The 23,271-nt window shown below is 44.6% G+C and overlaps 1 protein-coding gene across 4 annotated transcripts; it reads right to left on the minus strand.

Moving 5' to 3' along the window:
* Positions 1-538: 538 nt before the first annotated feature.
* THRSP (thyroid hormone responsive) lies at positions 539-22,771 on the minus strand. Of its 4 annotated transcripts, XM_081280027.1 has the most exons (4): positions 19,531-19,668; positions 10,843-10,970; positions 3,029-3,907; positions 539-1,228 (listed from the first exon to the last, which is right to left on the minus strand). In XM_081280027.1, exon 3 carries the CDS (start codon positions 3,495-3,497, stop codon positions 3,048-3,050), a length of 450 nt encoding a protein of 149 aa, XP_081136153.1. In that variant the 5' UTR covers positions 3,498-3,907; positions 10,843-10,970; positions 19,531-19,668; the 3' UTR covers positions 539-1,228; positions 3,029-3,047. The 4 variants fall into 4 exon arrangements, with proteins under 4 accessions (XP_081136153.1, XP_081136154.1, XP_081136155.1 ...); XM_081280028.1 differs by lacking the exons at positions 10,843-10,970; positions 19,531-19,668 and adding an exon at positions 22,543-22,771; XM_081280029.1 differs by lacking the exon at positions 10,843-10,970 and having other exon boundaries at positions 19,531-19,664.
* Positions 22,772-23,271: the final 500 nt, after the last annotated feature.

The following is a 23,271-nucleotide window of genomic DNA, read 5'->3' on the forward strand; positions in this document are numbered from 1 at the left end:
CACGGAAGAAGGTGGTTCTTTATAGTCAAATCCAAATGTTTGCCAGGCTCAGTGGAGCACACCTGTAATCCCAGCAACTTTGAGACCGAGGCAGAAGGATCACAAATTCTAAGCCTCCACAATTTAGCAAAACCCTGTCTCAAAAAATAAAAAGGCGTCTGGGGTTATAGCTCAGTAGTAGAGCATTTGCCTCACATGTGTGAGGCACTGGTTTGATTCTCAGCACTGCGTATAAATAAATAAGGTCCATTGACAACTAAAAAATATTTTTAATAAATAAATAAAAGTTGTAAAGTGCCCCTGGGTTTTAAAGTCCCCAGTACCACCACCACCCCAGCCCCCCAAAAAATTCTAAAAAGCTTGTCCAAAAAGCTGAAATTTTATAATCAGTAGTTTGGGGATATTAGTAAAATTGTATACATGATTTCAAAGCAGAAGTTTTCTGGGAAAAATAAAGTTATTCTATTTACTTGAGTATCACTTGTAAAAAGTAAAACATTGGAGAAAGTGCTTTTGAAATAATAAAGAGATGTACAAATACAAGGTATTTTTTCTTTATTGCTACTGCAATAAATAGGTTTATAGTTCTTGCTCAGCCTCATCAGTGGTTGGCAGGTGGTTTATAGTTCTTGCTCAGCCTTATCAGTGGTTGGCAGGCGTAACAGTGAGGTACTCATCCTGAGGGACTCCTGCTACCTCAGTTAAGGACTAAAGCAAATACATAGGGGAAGGTGGGAGAAAAATCAGTCTATTACAATCTGATAATTTCTCATATACCAGGTTCTTTTGATTCATCTTGTTACATTTTTGTAACTTTGTGAGGTAAGTTGTCCCCATTTTATACATGAGGTTACTTAGGCTCCAGTGGGTGAATAATGCCTGAGGTCACAGGGTGGATGACTGCCAAGAGGAGGGACGTGAACTTTGGTCATAGACTAACACCTCTGCTCTTCCGTGTCATACTAGACTAACTTTGTCTACTCCCTCATGAACCACTGGCCACCACCCTGAGCTGGTAAGAGGATTAAATGGAGTTGTGAATAGCAACACATCCTAAAGGTGAGCCAAGGACTGGAGGTCACAAATTGATGCTCAGAGGGAGGTAGGGAAGCATCCCAGAGACACAAGTCGCCTTCACTTCAGCCGCAGGTCCAGGTGTTTCTGGAATCAGGGCTGACACACTGCTGCAAGTCCTCATCATAGTCTGCATTCTCTTGTGTAAAGTGATCTGTGGAGTGCAGGAAATTTAAAGAACCAAATGAGTCTAAATTCAACAAGGCACTGTGATATACCTATTAAAATAGGAAGAGCAAGGGGAAAAAGTTTTGTCACTGCTGCTGGAAAACTGGCAACACTTCAGCTGTGAAGAAGAACCAGATGGTCAGCTAGGATCACTCCTCTGGTTTTTCTTCTACATTTAGTGGAAACTGAGATGCAGAAAGGTCAAATATGTTCTCTAGGATATTACAAAAGAAAATGGCAGAGCCAAGAAAAGAGCCCAGATTTTTCAGTATCTGCCAAACCATACTTTGTCCATGAATGAAAATGAGGTTAAGGTATGTTGAAATACTGTAGTAGAGAATAGCTGCTGTGGCCTTTATGACTATTTGGTTGGTCAAGAAGTTGGATTTTACTGGGTGTGGTGGCTCACACCTTTAATCCCTATGGCTCAAGAAAGTGAGGCAGGAGGCTCACGAGTTCAAAGCCAGCCTCAGCAAAAGCGAGGTGCTAAGCAACTCAGTGAAACCCATCTCTAAATAAAATACAAAACAGTGCTGGGTATGTGGCTCAGAGGCCAAGTGTCCCTGAGTTCAATCTCCAGTACCAAAAAAAAAAAAAAAAAAAAAAAGAAGAAGTTGGATTTCTACCAGGTCTTCCATCTCCAATTCTCTTCTGAAATCTACGCCCTAAGGAGCACAGAAAATCCATCAATGTAGAGAAAAGAATGAGACTACAGGGCTGGGATTGTAGCTCAGTAGTAGAGCACTTGCCTAGCACATTTGAGGCACTGGGTTCAATCCTCAGCACCGCATAAAATAAATAAAATACAAGTATTGTGTTCATCTACAACTAAAACTATTTTTCAAAGTAATGATAATTTATTAGATAGTTAATATACAAGTGATTTAAGTAGTACTCAAATGCCAGTTGTTATTTTTTATTACTATCATGATGCAGTGAAGAAACTGAAACACAAAGAAGTGAAGTGGCTTTCCCAAGGTCTCAGCTCAGTGGTAGAAGCAGGACATGAACCCAGAGCTCAGCTCTTCTGAGGCCCCCTGGCTGTTGACCCAGTTCAATTTAATTCAAGAAGAAACTCTGGAAGGCAGCCAAGAAAATCTCAGGAGAGAGAAAAGCAGCATTGAAGTTGACCATTTGGATTTGAGGTGCAGAAACGAAAACAGCTGGGAAAGTACCTGGAAAGAATTCTCTACAGACTTTGTGGGTAGGGAGGGCATGTCTATTCTCCATCATTACAGAGTGGGAGAGAGTAGGTATAATGGAAAGAGCACTCAGCTCAAAGCTGAGGTCAGTCTTGCTTTTATCTTATTTTTTTTTTTTATATTGAAATAGGGTCTCACAAGTTGCCAAGGCTGGCTTCAAACTTGGGATCCTCCTGCCTCAGCCTTCCGAATCACTGGGATTGCAGGTATGTGCCACTGTGCCTAGCTTTAATCACATACTTAAAGACGTTGACAAGGAGAACATTCATACAGGTATAAGCATTCACATACTTACCAATAAATGCACACAGGCACAGACACATTTGTGCCCATGAGTTATGCACTCACAGGCCACTTTTTTCTTGTCTCCATAATAGTTTACTGCCATTACTCATCAATACTGAGTCAGAAGACTAGGAAGGTGAGCCCAGTCTTGAGCCTTCCCCAGGTGATTCCAATGGCCACCTGATGTGTGGTGACTCTGACAGCCAACCTGCCCCTCTCTTGTTAGGTTGCACCACCACTCCCTCTTCCCCAGGAATATCCCTCCATGGACCCGGACCCTTTAGCATAGCCACCATTACCTTCCCTAGAGTCGGAGGCCTACAGGACCTGTCCCGTCATTTCCTGGTATTTTCTTGTCACTTCCTGAGCTTTCACAGTCAGGTGAGTAAGGATGCGATGGAGGCTGGAGAAGTGCACATGGAACTGGGTTTCCAGGTCCAGCTCTCCGGAGACTTCTTCCTTGGCCTCCTCTGTCTCGGCAGCTTCCTTTCCAGCCTCATCCGCTTTGCGGCTGGCCACCTTGGCCTGCCACTCCTCCCTCGGCAGGAGCCCATGTTCCACATCCATCCGGATGGTCTTGAGCATGGTGAAGTAGGTGTAGAGATCAGGGGCCCCCATCTGGGCCTGGCCGCCATGTCCACCCAGTTGCACATCCCGCAGAAGGCTGGGGATCATCACCACCTGCTCCATGTTGCACACCACAGCCAAGTACCGGTCCACGACGGCCAACAGGCAGTTTTTAGGGTAGCGCTTGGTTAGTACCGGCATGGTTGCCTGCTTTTACACAATGAGTTGGGAAGACTGCCCCAGCACTATTTCTAGGCTTTGGTTCTGACCGCAGATTGACAGGAAGCCAAGGCCCAGTCATTGGGTCAACACAGCCCTGTTTTAAGCCAATCCCAGGGTTTGGGTCCCAAGGTCTGTATCAGGTGATCCACTCTGCCCAGGGACAGACCAGCCAGCCTTTTGCTTGTCATTTCAGTTCTACAAGACTGCCTCAGTAAGAGCCCAGCTCTTCCACTGGCAGCTTGCAGAACTAGTTAAAGCAAAGCTTTTCCCTTTGGCAACAGATGCACTTGACTGCAGGAAAGTCAATAATCCTTTCAGATCACCTGAGGTCAAACTGAGTCTTTGCTACCCTCTGAAAGCACAAAGCTTACTTCTTCAACCTGGAGTGACTGTGAAATGAACAAGGGAAGAGCGTCATGAAATGAAATAGTTTGGTGTGGGGCAAAGAGCACTGAAGTGGGGGCCAGAAATCCAGAAAGAAGGGGTCTGGATGTTGGCCATGTTCATGTCCCTGACAATCTTCCTTATAGAGGGTGCTTTTCCACCATGAACTTGACTAGGAAAAAAACTCTTAATAAGATGCATTAGCCTGGTGTTACCTCAATCAGTCAGCAAGGTAAAGAATTTGCATAAACTTGTTTCCTAAACTATGAGCAGAAAACAGCAATTTTTCTAAGTTAATTAATTTTAAAAATTAATTTTAAGGGCTAGGGATGTAGGTCAGTAGTATAGTATTTGCCTAACATGTGAGGGCCTAGGTTTGATCATCAGTCATACCCCCTTACCCCCTCCCCCCAAAAAGAGTTTGACTACCTAAAGCTGGGCATGGTGGCTCATGCTGATAATCCCAGCAATTTGGGAGGCTGAAGTAGGAGGATAGAAAGTCAAGGCCAGCCTGGGCAACTTGGTGATATCTGGGCTGGGGCTGTAGCTCATTGGTAGAGTGCCCACCTCGCATGTGTGAGGCACTGGGTTTGATCCTCAGCACCACATAAAAATAAATAAAGATATTGTGTCCAACTACACCTAAAAAAAATATTTAAAAAAAAGATCTAGGTAGAGCATCCCTGAATTAAATCCCCAGTACCATAAAAACAACAACAACAACAACAACAAAAATCACTTAAGTAAGCCTTTGATGAATTCACTTCTAGTCTTCTAACATTATTTTTTCCTTGACTGAGGAAAAATTTTTTCAAATATTTTCTCCTCAAGAAAACAGGACTTCTGGGGATGGAGTTGTGGCTCAGTGGTAGAGTGCTTGCCTAGCATGCATGAAGCCCTGGGTTCTATTCTCAGCACCCACCACATACACATAAATAAAATAAAGGTCCATCAACAACTAAAAAAATATTTTAAAAAAATAGGACTTCTGGGCTGGGCAAGGTGGAACATGCCTACAATCCCAGTTATTTGGGAAGATAAGGCAGTAGGATCACAAATTCAAGGCCCATCATGGCAACTCAGTGAGATCCTGTCTCAAAATAAAAAAGTCTGGGGATGTAACTCGGTGGTAGAGAACCCCTGGGTTCAGTCCTTGGTATTAAGAGAAGGGAAAAAAAAGAAAGGAAAAATAGAAATGGGGCTTCTCTTGTATACAAATCTCTAGGGCTGCTAAGCAGTGGGTATAGATATTTCATAAGGCTGGACAGTGTCACTGGGTTCTGGTGCTACCCACAGGCCTCTTGGGATACAGCCAGACTCCCTGGACTCCAGCCTCCACACAGTCAACTGAAAGGTTTGGAAATCTCTTAAGGGGAGGCCTTTGCTGCCCTGGTTTTGTAACTCCTTCTGAATTTAGGTCCAGTCCCTAAGGGCATTACTCCCTGTGTTAGTTCTTACATTTTTTCACCCAGCCCCAGGGTTACAAACTAAGAACTGGCAAACATGGTGTTCTGCTCGTGGTCGGGGCATGCTGATGTTGGCATGAGGGCTTGCCAGGAGTGCCCTAGCAGCTGCCTCCTGATTCTTTTGCCCAATGACCTGGGTTACCCCTGGGCCTCCCTTGCCCCATGTATAAAACTGAGAGGACTGAACTTTGTTAAGGCCTCTCCACTTCAGATTTTTAGACTCCTCCCAAGCACATGGCTAGTATATCTCACTGTGTTATTCTGCCTATGTGTGAATTTTAATCCCATCTGAGGCCATTCTATTTCCAGACATATTCCTGAGCTTGAACTAGAGAAATGAATGAGTAAATCAAGTGGAAAAGGGAGAGAGTGACTTAGCAATTAGGCAACTAAATGGCCTCTGTATGAATAAGTGTAGAACACAAGGAGACCTGGGAAGGAATGAGGGAGGGTCTGGCTGACCAGGGTCCCCTGGCCAGCAGGCTACAGACTGAGACTGCCTCTAGGTCTCCCTGGAAGACAGAAGGCCTTAGTTAAAATGTTGCCAGTCATGTGTCAGAGTAGAAGACAGACATGGAGTGCTAAAGGGACAGGCTGGACTCAGGGAGGTTCTAGGTGTGGGAAGAGGAAGAAAGCAGGAAATGTGTTTCAGGGGTTATAGTATTTTTCCTCCTCTCAAAGATGCCTCATCCGGTCCAGCAGGGCCATCACAGGTGGAAAATCCCAGCAAAGGTGGGGGAAGGAAGCAGCAAAAGCTGGACTAGACTTCAAGCTTCATTGGATTTCCCAAGTCTTTCCTCCCACCACTCCCGAAGGAAACTGAGGCTGAGTAAGGTGCCTCCTGGCATGGCCTCTGCAGAGCTGTCTACAGCCTCGCCCTGAGTGCCCCAAGCTGGGCAAACTAAACTGGCCCAGATAGACTGGAGTCAAAGTCCTCAAAGTCCAAGCCAGGAATAATGTATGAATGTGATGCAAGGATAAGATGATCAGGTGGTATCTGGGGTTGCCAGACCCCAAGTAACCCAGGCTGGCCTTGAGGCCAGGTGGCTACAGAATGGAAACAGACCAAGGTCGGGACAAGCTTTTCAGTTTGAAAATGTTGTATACAAGCACATCACCTGATGTCTATGGGCTCCAGGAATTTTTTTTTTTTTTTATGTGCTTGTGTGATGCTAAGGTTGGAGGGAACCAGGGGTCATACATGTTAGACAAGTGCTCTCCAAATCTCCAGTTCCCCAGGCTATTTGGGGGAGGGGATACTGAGAAGGAACCCAGTACCACTGAGTGATATCCCAATCCCTTTTTATTTATTCACTTATTTTTTGAGACAGAGTCTTGTTAATTTACCCAGGCTGGCCTTGAACATGCAATCCTCCTGCTTCAGCTGCCCAAGTTGCTAGGTTTACAGGCTTGTGCTACCACACCTGGATCCTCAGGCTATTTTTCTTCACATTGTCACTCCAGTCCTGGCCAGGGAATATATGGAGTCAAGAAGTGAGAGGCTTTGTAGTCATAATATGCCCCCTCCCCCCCACACACACTCAGCTAATACAGTATGTTCCGACCTCCTGCTTTTCACACAGGGAAGCCCATGTATTGAGAGCCTACTATGTGCAGCACTCTGGGCCTGGGATTTAACAGGACATGAGGGCAGATGAGGTCCAGGCACTTGCGGCAGTTTATTTATTTATTTATTTACTTGGATTTTTAATATATATATAATTTAGTTTTCATGGACTTTATTTTTTTTTAATTTATATATGGTGCTGAGAATTGAACCCAGTACCTCACACATGCTAGTGCTCTACCACTGTGCTAAGACCCCATCCCCAGTTTTTATCTATTTGGGAGAGAACCATCATGAGCATATGCACAGATAAATGTGATTAGCATTACATTGTGACATAGCCTTTGGAGAAAACAAAACAAGATAACAAGACTTGCTAGTCAAAGTGTGATCTACAGACCAGCAGCATCTAATCATCCCAGGGCTCACCAGAAATACATATTCTTAAGCTCAGCCCAGGGCCTACCACATCGCAGCCTGGGAATGCCTAACTCCAAACATGGTTCTTTATTTTTTTTTTAATATTTATTTTTTAGTTGTAGTTGGACACAATACCTTTATTTCACTTATTTATTTTTATGTGGTGCTGAGGATTGAACTCATGGTCTCGCACGTACGTGTGAGGCAAGCGCTCTACTGCTGAGCCACAACCCCAGCACCCCCAAACATGGTTCTTTTTTTCTTTTTTTTTTTTTAATATTTTTTAGTATTGACGGACCTTTATTTTATTCATTTATTTATGCGGTGCTGAGAATTGAACCCAGTGCTTCACACAGGTGAGGCAAGCACTCTACCACTGAGCCACAACCCCAGCGCCCCCAAACATGGTTCTTAAATGGCCAGGAAAGAAGAAACAACTGTGCTGAGACCTTAACATTCTTGGCTTCAAGAAGATTTGTCCTGTAGACAGAAGGAATGGCAAGTGCTATCCATCACAAAGGATTCCTAAAGGGACAACTGACTCACTGCATGACCTTAAGTAAGACATTCAGCCTCAATCTCCTACCTGGAAAGCAGAGGAGTTGAACTACATAAAGAATCTTGCTAGGTGCATTGCACACTCCTTTTTGGGGGGGTAGGGGAGATACCAGGTGTGCAGAGCGGTGACAGTGAATGGGAGAGCAGTATCTGAAATGGGTTCCCTGATGACTTCATGGCTGTGGCATGCCTGGTACCTGGGAAATTTTCTGTAAAAAGGTGCAGGATGACTAGTTGCTATGGCAATGTCCTCCATGAGAAGGCTCTGTGCTAGGGTCTTATCAGCCTCTACCTTGATCTCAGGCACACAGCTCCTGGGAATAAAGAAACTCTCTTGGCAGACAACCACAATGTTTCACCAGCTCTGCTGCTCCTCAGCCTGCACATAACACTGTGCTAAGACCCCATTTAAACAATGGACTTTCTTGAAAGCTACACAAAGCTCCTAACATAGCACATTGTAACTGTAGAAGGCAACTGGGGAATAAGCTGCTTAATGTTGCTAACTTTGTAACTTTCAGGAATACAAAGAATAATGCTTGCATAGTCTTTAATCTGATTAACGAGATAAATATATAATAAAGATTGCTGGCGTCTTTAGACCTGCTTCTCCATTAGACAGCAGTGCTCCACCCAATCCCAGCTGTTATCTTCAATATCTGCATATGTGAGTCTTTCTTTTCCTAATTTTCCATCGACCTTTGCTGGAACCTGCTAGGTTGGCCATGCTGGTTGCAAGGACCAGAATTGAATTCAGGGGCACTCAACCACTGAGCCACATCCCCAGCCCTATTTTGTATTTTATTTAAAGACAGGGTCTCACTTAGCTGCTTAGTACTTGACTTTTGCTGAGGCTGGCTTTGAACTTGCAATCCTCCTGCCTCAGCCTCCCAAGCCACTGGGAGTACAGGCATGCACCAATGCGTCCAGTTTAGGCACACTCCTTTTATCCCAGAGACTTGGGAGGCTGAGTCAGAAGAATTACAAGTTCAAAGTCAGCCAGGGCAATTTAGGGAATAAAATAAAAATAAAAAGGGCTGGGGATATAGTTCAGTAGTGGAGTGTCCCTGGTTCAACCGCCAGTACCAAAATAAAAGAAGAATCCTTCACATTGAAAACACAACTCCTCTGAATAGAGGATTTGGAGGCACCAAGAGCCAATAACGCAGACATCATTATCCTAGGTACATGTATGATTGCACAAAGGGTGTGACCCTACTTCTTGTACAACCAGAGAAGTAAAAAATTGTGCTTCATTTGTGTACAATGAATTGAAGAGCATTCTGCTGTCATGCGTAACTGATTAGAACAAAGAAAAAAAAAAAAGAACCAAATGACCAACTATGGAAGAGGCATTTTAGAGGGAGTAGAAGGGCCCCTTTCTCTAGAGACAGTTCACCCCATGAGGCCCATTTTTTTTTCTGCTTACTTGGGAATATGGATCTCTGGCTGTTCAGAGAATCTACTACAAATTCTGCTGACCAGAGTGGACCCAGGAAGCTGGCAAATCTTCCCATCCAGCCCCACTCCCAACTTCCTCTCTGTCATACCCCTCCCCCAGTTCTGAGAAAAGACAGTTCTTCCTCCAGCTGATGCAATTAGCTCCCAAGGCCAGCTTCTAGGCTGGTTGAGTAGGAGAAAGGGGCTGTATGTTCACAAAGTGCTCCCAAATCAATCACAAACGTCAAAATAGTCATAGCTACAAGACTCTGTGGTGAGCCCAGCTCCTATAATTCACTGAAGAAGAAACTGAGAGCCTAAATCCACCTCTAGCCATGCTTAGTTTCCTCACCTGGGAGGATGTCACTGCTGGATCTATCACTTACGATAAGCCTATGAATTTTAAAATTCTGTGACTAGACAAGATTTGTCACTGACCAAACACATGTCTGCCTCTCCCCTACCTGGGAGCCCTTGGTAGTCAAGAACCAGGTCTTGGCTTTTCTTTCTGCCCAGCACTTCAGGAGCTCAGGACTATTTCCATGCTTGCTGACCCAAAGGATGAATGAAAGAAAATGTGGAAGTCTCTCTTCCTTCCATGTGTCCGGGTATGTCTTCATTCCTTCCTTCATTTTTTTCATTTGACACACCTTTGCTGAGCTCCTGGGAAGCACTGGTCACAGAGGGTCTCTGTGAGGAAGCTGTCAATGTCATCCCAGACCCCAAGGAGCTCAACTGCGTCCTTTCACCATGGACAGTCCCTGACAGAGACACTCCATAAGTCACCATCAGTCAGGAGAGCTCTTGGTCTGCCTACAAGACTGAGGACCCTGCCAGGCTTAGACCCCAGCCAGAGTTCACTCTGGACAAGTCCTGGGAAGAGGTTTTGCTGGGGACAAAGGAGATTCCAGTTAAGATCCATGAGTGTGTATACAAAACTCAACCAATGTTCACCATTCTTCCAAACTCTCTTAGGCTACCATCCCTCAAACCACCCTTAGCTGTCCTTTAGGGCCTTTTTTCCCCTTTCCAGCCAGGAATTTACAGAGATTCTCCATGAATTCTTCCCTTCCCAATCAACTTGCAATATAGGAAGAAACTGATTTGGCTGAAGCAAGATGAAGAAACTATAGCTGTATCCTTTGGCCATCTTGCATTAGTCCTTAGGTCTCTTCAATAGAACCAGAGAGCCAGGCACAGTGGCACATATCTATAATCCCAACTACTTGGGAGGCAGGAGGATTACAAGTTTGAGGCCAGCCTGGACAATTTAGCAAGACTGTGTCTCAAAACAAAATAAAAAGGACTGGGGGTGTAGCTCAGTAGTAGAGTGCTTACCTAGTATGTGTAAGGCCCTGAGTTCAGTCCTCAGTACTGAAAAAAACAAACACAACAACAGCACACACAAACACATACACACACAGAGAGAGACTTACAGTACAACAAAAAACCACCAGTCAGGAATAAAAGTCCAAAGCCTTATCCTTACCTCATTACCCCTTCTGGCCTTAGTCCCTGCTGGCAAATCAACTTGTCAAGGGGGAAGAGATGGCTCCAAAGAAGGGTCTGAGTTGTTCCCAGAGAGAAGGGGAAATTCAACCCAGAACCAGCAGGGTTCTGGGAAAATGAGAAGGAAAGACTTTCAGCAGAGGCATAGGCAGAGATTTCCTTAGGAAAGTAGAGTCACATTTAGGGGAGAATATGGGTATTCTCAAGAGGGAGACACCTTTGAGGGTAAAGCAAGGAATACACATGCAAGGAAGAATGTGGGCCATCTAGAGAGTGAGAGAGGTGTTTTGGTGGTTTCCTGCTCTTCTTTTAAAGGAAACTTGGTAAGGGCTGGGTATGGGAAGGTATGAAGGAATTATATCACATTAGTGATCTCAAGGCAGTTTCTGGTTGTATGGTCAATATCTGGATCCTTAGGCTGACATAGTCTTCATCATCTGATCAACAGATAGCATTAGAAAGTCCACTAAATTGTAAGTTACTTAATCTGTTGTATGTCTCTTTGCTTAATTTATCGGGGGGTTAATAACAATACTCAGATAGATTAACAGATTCCCCAGGAATTTGGGGGTGACAGACCTGGAAAGTTATACAGCACTTTGGGTAAAAATCTATTTCCTTGCCCTTCTACTACATCTCCTTTCTACTTCTTTCTCATTCCCTCTATCATACCTCAGACTAACCTGAACTCTGCTCTATGCTAAGCTCTGGGCTGGTCATGGGAGTTACTCCCAAGCATAGCCCAGGCCCCCAAGAAGCTCAGATGTGGGAGACTGATGTGAGAGGACAGACAACTAAACCAATAAACCACACCAGACTGGGAAATGTTTTCCAGGCAGAAATACCAGCCTGAGCAAAAGCTAAAAAGCGCAAAATAACATGGGTATATACTGATAATTCTCCAGTATGACGCACTTTTCCCCATACTCCACAGAAACTTTCAAATCTTCCCTCCCGCTCTTCCTAACTCACCCTTAGAGGTCTACCCTCACCTGCCATGGCTGACCTTTCTGACCAGATCGCCTCCCTCCCACTATAGAACAGGCTCTTTTCCCAGTTGCAAGGGTTAGCTTCTGCAGAAGGGCTGAACCTCTTCCAGCCCACGAGGCCTAGCACCTCCCCCTACGGCTCCGGCCAGCAGAGGGCGCTGTCGGGAAGGAGCAGATCAACAGAGCCATCAGCGGGAAACGCGGGTTTCCAGCCTCCGAATCGTCTGCCTCCTTAGCGGGTGAAACCTGGGGACTGGTGGTGGTAGGAGAAAAATACTCTCATCTTTCCAAGATACCTCTCACCAAGTAGACGGCATCAGTGTTTCGAACTGGTTTATTAAAAGGGCTTGATTTAGGAAAAAAGCACTGAGCTGATCTCCCCCCCCCCCTCCACCCCACTGTGCTTTTCGAACCGATTCTGTAGACTCCGCTTTGCTACGGGAACTTTTAGGTCCCATAGGTTTTCTGAAAGTCATCTCTCAGGTAATTCCAACTCTTGAATAATTCTGGTGCCGGCCAGTGTTCCAGCAGAATTCCCCCGGTACCGACCTGCGCCACCTCTTACTGCCTAGCTCCTGGGCTCCTCCTGCCCCTTCCTCGGGGTTTCGTGCTCTCCCACCCGGTGGGGAAAAGTCAGGGCCGAAGTCCAAGGACCTCAGAGCCCTTTCTGTGGGACAGATTCCCAGTGCTGGCATGTTCCTTCCGGAGCGTTCTGATAGGCTTTGGCAGTACCCAGAGGCTCTTTTACCCCCGGGCTGGGGGAGGGGCTGGGGGCGACCCGAACTACAACAGCTCACTGCCCAGAAATATTGGAAGTCAAATTGGTAGAAAAAGAGGTTTTAATCAATGCCAGAAAAATGGAATAAACGTTTCAAAGCTTCCATCTTTGAAATCCCTGAAAATAAACAGAACTTTTGAAGAAGGCCTGGAAGTATAGCTGAGTGTTAGAGCCTTGCCTAAAGTGCTTGAGGCCCTGTGTTCAATCCCCAAAATGAAAAGGAAAAAAAGATATGCAGAGCCAGACGCAGGGTCCCAGCTACTCCGAAGGCTGAAGCAGGAGGATCGCTGGAGCCCAGGAGTTCAAGACCAGCCAGAGCAACATGGCAAGACCTCATCTCAAAAACAAACAAAGGGCCAGGCCCAGTGTTGCATGCCTATAATCCCAGCTACTGGGGAACCGAGGCAGGAGGACCACAATTCAAGGCCAGCCTAAGCAACTTAGCCATATCCTATCTCAAAAAGGGACTAAGAATGTGGCTCCGTTGCTAAGTACCCCTAGGTTCAATCTCTGGTACCAAAAGAAAAAAAAAGGGGTACAGAAGAGTTCATAATATGAAGGAAATCCTCATGAAATTAGATGGGGAGAATAATAAGTACATACATATTTAAATGAATCTTGTAAAAATAGTATGATTCAAATTTCATGAGTGGATAAGTATATAACGAGTGGCACCAACCTATGCCCTTGTTGAAGGTCACATCAAAGTTTGATTCAATTTCACCCTGTGGTAAGAGACAATTGCTTTTGGCCATTTAAAGTTCAGACTCTGGACTGGGGACATGGCTCAAGTAATAGCACACTCGCCTGGCATGCGTGAGGCACCACATAAAAATAAAATAAAGATATTTTTTAAAATAAATAAATAAATAAAGTTCAGACTCTGGCTTCTCCTTACCCTACTCTCCCTTTTGGGGAAATTTCTGTTAAAGTCTTTGGCAAGGGTCTATTCCTGATCCCTAATCCCACTACAGAAGCCCAGGTGATTGGATGGTTCTTCTTCAGGTCCTGGTATGGCCAAGAGCCTGTCTGTAACTACAGCAGCAGTAGCTATCCAGTTCCACAGAGTGATCCTGGTCAGGCTCCTGCAGCTGGGCCCCCCTGAGCCTCTGTCCCTCATCCTCTGTGAATATGGATAAGTTTCTAAGAATTTCTTTTTGTTTAAGGAGCTGGCATTGGCCTTAGTTACCCCAGGAGCCCAGTTTAGCATTCCTGCTGTATTTGGCCAATGGGAGGGTCTGCTGCTAATTCCCCATCCCTGTGAAGGATTCCTCCTCTCCTAGGGTTGTGAGAAAAGGTTATGGGGTAATCAGCTGCAGCCTGCAGTTAGGCTGGGAGACAAGAAATGAGGGGCTGAAAGAAATATAGTTTATTGCTCTCCAGGAACCAGGAGGACTAGTTGACAGAAATCCAGGCAAGGGAGGTGCTCTTCTGAATGACAGTGGCCAGTTGGGAAACAATAACTAATCTCCACCTGGTGTTAGGCACCTGAAAATTGGCCCTGCAGGCTAGATGCTGTCATCATGTCCTAAAAAAGAGGGTGGGTGGGGGGAAGAGAATATCTAAGAAGCTCTAACTCAGACTGGGCCAAAGAGAGGCCTTAGGGGCATCAAGAGATGGCTCTGAGAGGGAGGGAGGAAGAGAGTGCTTGAGGACTCTGGGAGTCCAGGATTTGGGGCACTGCCCAAGTTGGTTACTTTGCTGTCCTGTGTTTGCTAGACATGATTCAATCAGAAACTCTTAGATGAGAAAGGCCTGTGGGTCTGTAGAAAGATGGGTCCCACTGGTCTGGTGGGCAACCCTGAGGCAGGAGTGGGTGACAACAATTTTTTTTAACCAGTCTTTTTTTGAAGTATAACTTATATGTAGAAAAATGTACCCAAGTAATTTTTACAAAGCACACTTGTGTAACCAGCCCCCAGCTCAAGAAAAAGAACATTGATTTGGGGATGGAGCTCAGTGATGGAGAGCTTACCTAACATGTGCCTAGGCCGTGGATTCTATCCCTAGTGCCATAAAACAAAACAAAACAAACAACAACAAAACACTGCTCAGCATCCCAGAAGCTTCCATTTGAAAGGCAATGATTTTAGAAAGGGCAGTAGACAGGGTCTCAGAGCCAAGGGGGAAGGGAAAAAAAGATCCTGCCAGGTATCAGCCTGGGCTGATGTATAGTGTAGGCCTAGAAGATCAGCAGGAAGACCCCCCCACACCCAGCTCTCTGCCATTTTTTTTTCCTAACTTTACTTTGAAACAGAGTTTCACTAGATTGTTCAGGCTGGCCTACGGTTTGTGATATCCCCCTGCTTCAATCTCCAGGGTAGTTGGGGTTACTGGCATGCCCCATGGTGCCCAGTTGACCCTCCTTATTACCAGAAATTAGTGAACTGGCTAGCATGCACCATGTACAGCCAAGTGTTCAAGGTCCGCCCCAGAGAGCTTGTAGAGCAGGTTTTTAGCCATAGGAAGCCCTGGAGAGAGGTAGGAAACACTGTGTTCTTAGGTCTCAGACCAGGTGGAGCTGGGCCTAGCACCTGAGGACAAACAGGGAACAGCATGGCTTCCTGGAGGGGCTGGGAGCATAGGTGCCAGGAGGATCTGGGAGTGGCTGGTCACAGGGGAGATACTGCAGCAGACACTATTTGCTACCTAAGTTTCTATTTGTCCAGGAATGATTCACCTGAGTGCCACTGATTAGTGCCTCCTCCTCTTACCCTATGAGTGAGGGACAGAGGGATGAGCATAGCTGTGGGGATACAGGACTAGCATTTGAACTCTGGCTCAGGGCTTAGTAACTCTGGGAAAGTTACATTCCCTCTCCTTATCTCAGTTTCCTTATCACTAAAATGGGACAACAATGTACCACATGGAATCATGGCAAAAAGGAAGAAATAAGATAAACCTTCTAAAATGTCTGATGTTGGGCAGACATTTAATAAGACATTTGTTCCTTTCCTTTGCCATTTTTTTCACTTAGCAAATATTTATTCGAGGCCTGATATGTAGTAAGCAACTATATTAAGCAAGGAGAAGCAAGCACTAAACAAAACAGATATGGAGCCCAGCTGCAGTAATGGACCTTGGGACAGACATTAAATAAAAACATGTGTCATAGCCGGGCGCAAGGGCTCACACCTGTAATCCCAGTGACTCAGGAGGATGAGGCAGGAGGATCACAAATTCAAAGCCAGCCTCAGCAACTTAGTGAGGCCCTAAGCAACTTAGTGAGACCCTGTCTCAAAATGAAAACATAAAAAAGGGCTGGGGATGTGGCTCAGTGGTAAAGTGTCCCTGGGTTAAATCTCAGTACCAAAAAACAAGGAATGAAAAACAAAACAAAACAACAACAACAACAAAAAGTGTCATGAAGGAAAAGACTATTGTCTTATGAAAAGAAACTTCAGTGATGACATCCGCCAAATCGAGTGTTCAGGGTGATACTGGTCTTGGTATCAGGAATGGGTCCTTGTTTCCCTGATATTGAAGATTAAAGACCTGAAAAATGCCAAGACCGTGTGGAAAGTCAGTTTTATTTAAGAAAGGGACAGTGACAAACTTCTCCAAAGAGAAGGGACCCCAGAATTGAGTGTCTGCGGGGGTGGGGGGGGAGGTGTCTTATTCTTTTATAGGCCCCAGCACTCCCCTTTTAGTTACTGCCTTCTCCTCTCCATGTCTGTGCCCAAGAGCAGGGATGTGGAGGCTGTTCGCAAGGCAGAGTTCCCAGGAGCATGAGCCTTTGTGGAGGTTAACAACCCATTTTTCTCTCTTTGATAACCAGTGATGACCAGTCATCATTCTCTCTCAACTCCCATCATTCATCACCTACACTGACTACCTGACCTTTGCCCCTGCCTAGACCAGGTGGGGCTCCAGGCAGAAGGCTTTTTGGCAAAGACAGCATGTGTGTGTTAGGGTGGGTTAGCAGAGTGGGCTCATTTTTTAAAAAAGATATTTTTAGTTGTCAATTGAACTTTATTGTATTTATTTATTTTTAATATTTAGTTGTAGATGGACACAATACCTTTATTTTATTTATTTATGTGATGCTGAAGATCAAACCCAGTGCCCCATGCATGTGACGCAAGTGCTCTACCACTGAGCCACAACCCCAGCCCAGTGGGCTCATTTTATAGAGCTATGCTTTTTTTTTTTAAATATATTTTTAGGGTTTTTTTATTTTTAAGTTGTAGATGGACACAATATCTTTATTCTGTTTATTTATTTTTATGTGGTGCTGAGAATTGAACCTAGGGCCTCATGTGTGCGAGGCAAGCGCTCGGCCCCTGAGCCACAGCCCCAGTCCCTATTTTTAGTTGTTGATAGACCTTTACTTTATGTATTTATTTATATGTGGTGCTGAGAATCGAACACAGTGCCTCACACATGCTAGGCAAGCGCTGTACCACTGAGCCACAACTCCAGCCCAGAACTATTCCCTTAATCTCATGTTCCCACTATTTTTATCAATCTGTCCCCTTAAAACAGAAGGCCTCTTGGGAAATGGGCCATTTGGACTAATACATAAAGAATGAGAATGAGCTAGGTATAGTAGTGCACTCCTGTAATCACAGGGACTGGGGACTCTGAGGCTGGAGGATGGCAAGTTAAGGTAGGCCCCAGCAACATAGTGAGCAGCTGTTTCAAACTAAATAAAAAGGGTTGGGGATGTGGCTCAGTGGTAGAGCAGCCCTGGGTTTGATCCTCAGCACAGGGGAAAAAAAAAGTGAATGAACTAGACCTTTTGGAGTCCCAGCTGTGGGACTTTAGAGAGTTCCTTCGTCTCAGCTTTACCTTCTATAACATGTGGCTAAAAATCCATCCCTACTTTATAGGATTGTTAGAATGAAACCAAATCGTGCTTATGAAATGGCCTCATAGGTGCAACCACAAAAGGTTCTGTTTGCGGCTGACTGGTAGAAAATAGAGAGGCAGAGAGACAGAGAAGAGCTTCCTTAGCAACAAGCCGGCCTTGTTGGAAGATGGCTGTCCCTTACCTTCAATGCCATCTAACACCCTGCCCTGAGGAAGAATCTTTTATATGTTTTTTTTTTTTTTCAAGAAAAGGGATGCGGGTCCCAGGTAGGTGAGCACCTCAGTTGTTCACTGTTTTTGAAAAGTAACCCTTTTTTGCTGGGCACACTGGCTCACGCTTGTAATCCCAGCAGCTAGGGAAACAGGAGGATGGGGAGTTCAAAGCCAGCCTCAGCAATTTAGCAAGGCACTGAGCAACTCAGTAAGACTTTGTCTCTATAAGTAAAATACAAAATAGAGCTAGAGATGTGGCTCAGTGGTTGAGTGGTTCAATTCTTCATTCAACCCCCTGCCCCCACACACCAAAAAAAAAGTAACCTCTTCTGGAATGGGGGTTGTGTGCTTGTGTGCATTTTAGTTCATTCACATAGTTAAGCAGGAATAAAGAAGATATAAATTATCAAAGTTTCTGTGTTGATTAGAGTGACTAGTCTGTTTTTTGTTGTGGCTGATGTTTCTGCAAAGCCCCATTCAGATGTGGTCTTCTCCTATATAACTTGGGATTAGGGAGTGTTTGGAAGGGAGGGTTCTGTTCATTTCTAGCTAACTTCAGTGTAGTTAATCTATAAGATAAACTGGCTATAAGATTGGGCTTCAGAGGGCAGCCCAATTTAAAGAGAGATAGCAGACAGGAGCAAACTTCTGAGAAACTCCTGAGCACTGGGTCTTTGTTTTGTTTTTTGGTACTGGGGATTGAACCCAAGGGCACTTTGTGACTGAGCTGCATCCTCAGTCCTTTTTATTTTTCCTTTTGAGACAGGGTCTTGCTAAACTGCCCAGGCCTTTAACTTGAGATCCTCGTGCCTCAGGCTCCAGAGTCATTGGGATTTCAGGAGAGCATCACTGTGCCTGGCTGAGAATTGGGTTTTGATGGGAGGTGCTGATGTTCTCATAGGAAAGGGCAGGTAGCGAATACTTTAAAATTAGTTCCCTTCCTGTCCCAGTTCATGACTAATCATCAAGTAAATCGTACAGAGACAGTTCATGCATAAATGTGCACACAGTTGTGGGCATGCACGACACACACATTCAATAGCATGTAGACAGGACACAGAAGGCCCCCTCAAACTGGATTATCTGAGGAAAGTTTCATAAAGGAAATCTTTTTTTTTTTTTTTTTTTTTTTTTTTTGGCACCAGGGATGGAACCCAGGGGCCCTTAGCCACTGAGACACATACCCAGCCCTTTTTAGTTTTTATTTAGAGACAGGGTCTTGCTGAGTAGCTTAGGGCCTCGCCAAGTTGCTGAGGCTGGCTTTGAACTCATGATCCTCCTACCTCAGCCTCCCGAGCTGCTGGGATTACAGGTGAGCACCACCACATCAGGCTCTCATAAAGGAACTCTTGATAAAGTTTGGCAGGGTTTCGAGACAGCAATGGGGAAATAGTACTGTGGCTCCCCAAACTAGTAAAAGGCTAACAAGACAAGGAAGGGAGCCATACCAGAACTGTCGGGGGCCCTGACCCTCAGAAGAGAAATGCAGCACCTTTCAGGGACTTGTCAGGAAGGGGCCCAGATATTCCAACAGTAGCTTGCTTCTGATCTCCTTAGGATCCCAGTGGCCAAACTCAGGTGGAGTCAGAGGGCCTAAGAGCTTGTAAATACACCCCCGAAATAATTGGCCTCCCTGGGGAGAAGAATATGGTGGATCTGGAAGCACAAATGGAAGACATGTAACACAGCATCTGCACCTATAGGCCTCTTTAGATTGCAAGGGACAGATACATCTGATGTAAAGAGGCTTAAATAATAAAGATCACCTGGGGCTGGAGGCAAAGAACAGTGATAGAGTGCTAACTCAGCATATGTGAGACCCTGCATTTGATTTCCAACACTGCAAAAAAAAAAAAAAATGAGAAAGAAGAAATACCTTAGGTCACCCAACTGGAAGCTCTGGGGATGGGCCTTGTACATAGTTTAGCTATCCAATGATAGCCAGCCAGAGTCCATCCCATTTGTTGATAATCGTCTCTTAGTTGTATTCCTTCATAGGGTGATAAGATGGTGACAGAGGAGAGTGAAGCAGGAATAGTTTCTGAGAAAAAAAAAACAAACAAAACACCATGGTGGTGTATTGATAAAAGGAGTATTGATAAAAGCAAGCACAGAGTTCCTCTACAATTTGTGTCTGGGTGCTCACAGTCAATAAACTCAGGTGACGGGGTAAGTAACTAGAGAAATGCAAATCTAAATTGAGAAAGTTCATCTGTCATTTTATCCCCTATTATCCTTGACTATTATCCTTACTCTAAGATTTCATCTCATGCCAGTCAGAATGGCAGTTATCAAGAATACAGAGGATGTAATGTATGTTGGCGAGGATGTGGGGGAAAAGGCACACTTATACATTGTTGGTAGGACTACAAATTGGTGCAACCAATCTGGAAAGCAGTATGGAGATTCCTTAGAAAACTTATAATGGAACCACCATTTGACCCAGCTATCCAACTCCTTGGTCTATACTCAAAGGACTTAAAATCAGGATACTACAGTAATGCAGTCACATCAATTTCATAAGCAGCTCAATTCACAATAGCTAAACTGTGGAAGCAACCTAGATGCCCTTCAATAGATGAATTAAAGAAACTGTGGCATTTGCAGGTAATTGGATGGAGTTGGAGAATAACATGCTAAGTGAAGTAAGCCAATCCCCCAAAAAACCAAAAGCCGAATGTTCTTGCTGATAAGTGTGGGGAGGGGGCATGGGAAAAATGAAGGAACTTTGGGCAAAGGAGAGAGAGGATAGGAAGGGTGCATGGGAGCAGGAAAGATGGTGGAATGAGATGGACATCATTCCCCTAGGTACATGTATGACTGCACGTATGGTGCGGTGCTACATCGTATACAACTGGAGAAATGAAAAGTTATGCTGCAATTGTGTACAATGAATCAAAATGCATTCTGCTGTCATATATGCCTAATTAAATAAATACATTAATTAATTAAAATTTTCAAAAATATAAATAAAAAAAGGCCCACAAGTTTATGAACTGACCTTCTAGGTCTGGTCTCTGTTTCCTTTAGTCAAGGTTAAATTGAACAAGCTCTTTTTCTTCTTCTTTTTCTTACAGTAACAGGGATTGAACCAGGACCTTGTGCATGCTAGGAGAGCTCTCTAATGCTGAGCTACACTCCCAGCCTCAAAGTGAAAGTTCTAACCTTACTCAGGGACTCAGGTTGCCTGTTCCCTCCAGAAAGGAGCTTCCTAGGTCTGGGGCCCAAACAAGTAGAGGGTTTCAAAAGGAAGCCTAGCCATACTTTAGCAGCTATATTACCAGTGCAACAAACACTCCTTTAAATTTTTTAAAAAAATATTTTTTAGTTGTTGATAGACCTTTATTTTATTTATTAAAATGTGGTGCTGAGAAGCAAACCCAGTGCCTCACCCATGCCAGGCAAGTGCTCTACCACTGAACCCCAGCCCCAGCCCCACTCCTATAAATTTGAAAAACTTAAAGACCCAGTCATTATCAGCTAATCTCTTAGGGTTTTTTTCCTCCATTTTAGCTTCCTACAGACAGTCAAGGATAATAGGGGATAAAATGACAAATGAACTTTCTCAATTCATAATCTGCTACTAAAGTTTTTTTTTTTTTAAACTGGGAATGGAACCCAGGGGTGATTTACTACTGAACTATATCCCGAACCCTTTGTAATTTTTTATTTTTTATTTTGAGACAGAGTCTCATTAAGTTGCTTAGAGCCTTGCCGAGTCCCTGAGGCTGGCCTCAAACTTGGAATCCTCTTTCCTCAGTTTCTTGTGTTGCTGTGATTACAGGTGTGTGCCACCTGGTTCTCATACTTCTACTTTTTTTTTTGGGGGGGGTACTAGGGATTGAACTCAGGGGCATTCGACCACTGAGCCACATCCCCAGCCTATTTTGCACTTTATTTAGAGTCAGGGTCTCACTGAGTTGCTTACACCTCGCCATTGCTGAAGTTGGCTTTGAACTTGCGATTCTCCTGTCTCAGTCTCCTGAGCTGCTGGGATTATAGGCATGCACCACCCCACTGGGCTCATACTCCTATTTGTAACCACATCAGCCATAAACACCAGGTACACGGTGATGCCAAAAGATATCTGCAAGAGTATTACATAAAAAAAGAAACTCCTTAAATATTTTACCATTCCTGCCCCAGCCACTCAATATAGGGCAAGGCCTGGGCCACTCATTTGTTCATGGACAGTTCTGACTTTTCTCTATCAGACCTGCCTCTTTCTCCTGGAGGAGGTGAAGTTTCCTCCCCCTTTTCTCTTTCTGATAAAAGCTTTTTTTTTTTTAATTGCTTTTATTTTTTTAAATGCATGACAGTAGAATGCATCACAATTCTTTTTTTTTTTTAAGAGAGAGGAAAAGGGGGGGGGAGAGAGAGAGAGAGAGAGAGAGAGAGAGAGAGAGAGAGAGAGAGAGAGAATTTATTTATTTATTTATTTTAGTTCTTGGCGGACACAACATCTTCGTTGGTATGTGGTGCTGAGGATCGAACCCCAGTCGCCCGCATGCCAGGCGAGCGCGCTACCACTTGAGCCACATCCCCAGCCCCACAATTCTTATTACACATATAGAACACAATTTTTCATATCTCTGTATATAAAGTATATTCACACCAATTCATGTCTTCATACATGTACTTTGGATAATGATATCCATCACATTCTACCGTCATTGCTAACCCCCTGCTCCCTCCCTTCCCCTCCCACCCCTCTGCCCTATCTAGAGTTCCTCTATTCCTTCCATGCAACCCCTCCCTACCCCACTATGAGTCAGTCCTGATTAAAGCTTTGCCTATGTATTCATGCTTACTTGATTCAAACTCCATTCTTACACACACAGAGTCAAAGACTCCTGTCTCCAATATTGCAGGCAATCAATCACGTTACCTAGCTGCTCCAACACCAGCCTGGAGAGGAAGAGGCGAGGCTACCACACTGTGCTCCAGAAATATAGAGAGTCAAATTAGTAGGAAAATAGGTTTTATCCAAAGCCAGCTCTGAAGGAAGATAGAAGAAACTTATTGCTTCAAGATCCCTGAAGGTGAATAGAGCTTTTAAAGAAGAGTTAGCGCAGTGAGGGAGAAGGCAGGAGATCTCCCTGTGTCTATGAGTCAGCCCAGTGCTAGATGGACCTGAGCGGAGGGAGTGTCCATTTTCAGCTTTCTTGGTGTCCTGAGGATCTCAGCGTTGGGGTGTGGCCTGACAGCTTTCACTCTCAGTCAGAGCAAGTTGCCCTTAATTCAGAGTGGAAGCCCCTAAATGTGTCTATTTCAATCATCTCATGCTGACATGAAAACTACCCCTCAAAATTCTAGCCTCTGGCACCAGGCGAATGCCAACAGGACCTGAAAACCAGATTTACAGCCAGGAGGGCACAGTGGCACACTCCTGTAATACCAGCTATTTGAGAGGTGGAAGGGAATGCATCACAAGTTCCAGGCCAGCCTAGAAAGTTAACCAGATTCCAATTAAAAAAAAAAAAGACTGGTGATATAGCACAGGAAAAATGGTAGGTATGATGTTCCTGGTTCAATCCCTAGATCCGTAGTAGAGGGCTTGCCTAGTAAGCACAAGGCCCTGGGTTTGATCCCTAGCATTGGAAAAAAAAAAAAGAAA

The sequence above is a fragment of the Spermophilus citellus genome, assembly GCF_964194105.1.
Source record: "Spermophilus citellus genome assembly, chromosome: 2".
In the NCBI taxonomy this organism is placed as follows: Eukaryota; Metazoa; Chordata; class Mammalia; order Rodentia; family Sciuridae; genus Spermophilus; species Spermophilus citellus.

What these genes read in the sequence shown, in the direction of transcription:
- THRSP (XM_081280028.1), bottom strand. Translation starts at nt 3,497, where the DNA reads ATGCCGGTACTAACCAAGCGCTACCCTAAAAACTGCCTGTTGGCCGTC.